The following is a 1,963-nucleotide window of genomic DNA, read 5'->3' on the forward strand; positions in this document are numbered from 1 at the left end:
CGAAACAAGAGAACCAAGGAAGCCAGGCTCTTTTTTTAACGACTGCTCTCTACTTTTTCTAACGGAAATTAATCCATTCCCAAGAGAGGGAGAACTCGCCCCTGCAGGAGGGCATTTATCAATTCATGATGAGGCCACCCCTGTGACCCAAACACCTCCCTCAAGGCCCCACCTCCCAACACTGCCACACTGGGGATTAAATTTCAACAAGAGTTTTGCTGGGATTAGTTGCATGCAAACCATAGCAGACCCTTAGTTCTAACTTTCTCTCTGCTCCAGGAGGGGCTTAGCAAATCGGCGGGCCTGTACGCAAAAGCAGAGGTGCTGGCCAAGCGATTCCATATGGATGTCTCCCTCCTTTCCATGTGATGCATCTTCTGGGACAGGGGTGCATGTACCTCAGTGGTACTCAAAAAGCAGTGCCTGCTTTTTTTTTTTTTTTGGTGGCTGGCTGGTATGGGGATATGTGACCTTGGTGTCCCTTTTTAATTTCCTCCTTGCACAGTGCCCTGAATCCTTCCCTAATGAGCAGATAAGAGAGAACTTTGCAAACCACACAGTGCAATTAGCAAGAGCCAAGGCCTAGAAGGTTGTTAGGGAAAGGATCTGGGTGGTGTGTGTGGGTGGGTTGGAGGAGAGAGGGGGAATAGCCCAGGGAAATCAACTGGAATAATCTAGGTGCTAGAGGAGGCCAAGAGCAGGGTCCCTCCCTCTTGGCACTGCAGATCTGTGGGGCTGTCCTGGGTACTGCAGATGCTGAGCAGCGTCCCTGGCCTCCACCCCCTCAATGCCTGGAGCACCCCCAGTCGTGACAACCACAAATGTCTCCAGACATCACCCAGTATCCCCTTGGGGGGAGCAGAATCCTCCCATGTTGAGACCCACTGTGCTAGATAGTAAGTTTTGAAGAAAGTTTGAAGGATAAACCATGTTGATCCACAGTGTACTCTCACCTGTTATCACTGACGCAATGGATTCAGGAGTCTTTTTCTCCCAGGGCAAGTTCAAGTACTCAGACCACCCCCTCAACCGGAGTTTTGGGCTGCCCTTTGACTACAATGGAACCCTTGATATCCTCATGCCCCCGGGTCAGAGAGGCATTCTGATCCTCTGGTTTGAGAACAGCCTGCTTGTCTCCCATAACGCAGGTGAGCCAACGGGCCGGGGATGGGGCTGCCCCTTGGTGGTGCCCTCTGGGCAGGATGGATGCAGCCCGCCCAAGAGGAGGGGAGGGGAGGAGACAGACCCCCTGACTTGAGTGGACCATGAACCCATTCTCACTTCGCCAACCTCACTGTGTCCCCGCCTCTTCCTGCCTTGTGGGATCTTTAGGGCCAGGTAGACAGGGAGGTTCTGAAAGTCACCAGACTCTTAGGGCAGAGGGTCCAAATTGTCTGTCAGTGAACAACAGATCTTGTTTTGGGGCTTGAGGTCAGTGACTCTGTGAGGTGGGTCAGGGCCACCCACTTGAACGCTAAGCATCTGGGGTGTAGATTCTCAGCATTTCAAACAAGTAAACCTCCCCTGGGGAAGAGAAAAATTGGGAAATGGCACAGCACTTCCAGTTGGCATTGCCAAGGATTCCTCTGCCCTGCCACACTCATTTGGCTAGCAGGTGGAAAGAGAGGAACAAAAAGCAGCCCTCTAGGAAGGAGCATGCTGTCCGGGAGCCCTGGGCACACGTATGGCCACAAGAGCTCCCAAAATCTCAGCCTGCCCAGCCCCCTGTGCCAGGTGCCCAGCACCAGCCAGGCCAGCCAACCATTTCCTAAGGCACAGAGCAGTCTGGGGACATGTCTCCCAATGGAAGAAAAGGGCTCAGGGCTGGTTCACCCATTTTTGGGAGCTGTCTTAGTTCATTTTCTGTTGCTTATAACAGAACTCCTGAAACTGGGTAATTTTTAATTTTTAAAATAATTTTAATTTTATTTTTAAAAATTTATTCATTTATTTTTGGTGACTG

At 51.2% G+C, this 1,963-nt stretch overlaps 1 protein-coding gene across 1 annotated transcript in view; it reads left to right on the plus strand.

Moving 5' to 3' along the window:
* Positions 1–1,072: 1,072 nt before the first annotated feature.
* Positions 1,073–1,963, plus strand: part of CATSPERD (catsper channel auxiliary subunit delta) — a 53,406-nt gene continuing 52,515 nt past the window's right edge. Inside the window, exon 1 of the mRNA XM_008573060.1 lies at positions 1,073–1,148. Coding sequence (XP_008571282.1) covers positions 1,079–1,148 — 70 coding nt within the window. The 5' untranslated portion in view covers positions 1,073–1,078. The remainder of the gene's footprint in view (positions 1,149–1,963) is intronic.

The sequence above is a fragment of the Galeopterus variegatus genome, unplaced genomic scaffold, assembly GCF_000696425.1.
Source record: "Galeopterus variegatus unplaced genomic scaffold, G_variegatus-3.0.2 Scaffold870, whole genome shotgun sequence".
Classification (NCBI taxonomy): domain Eukaryota; kingdom Metazoa; phylum Chordata; class Mammalia; order Dermoptera; family Cynocephalidae; genus Galeopterus; species Galeopterus variegatus.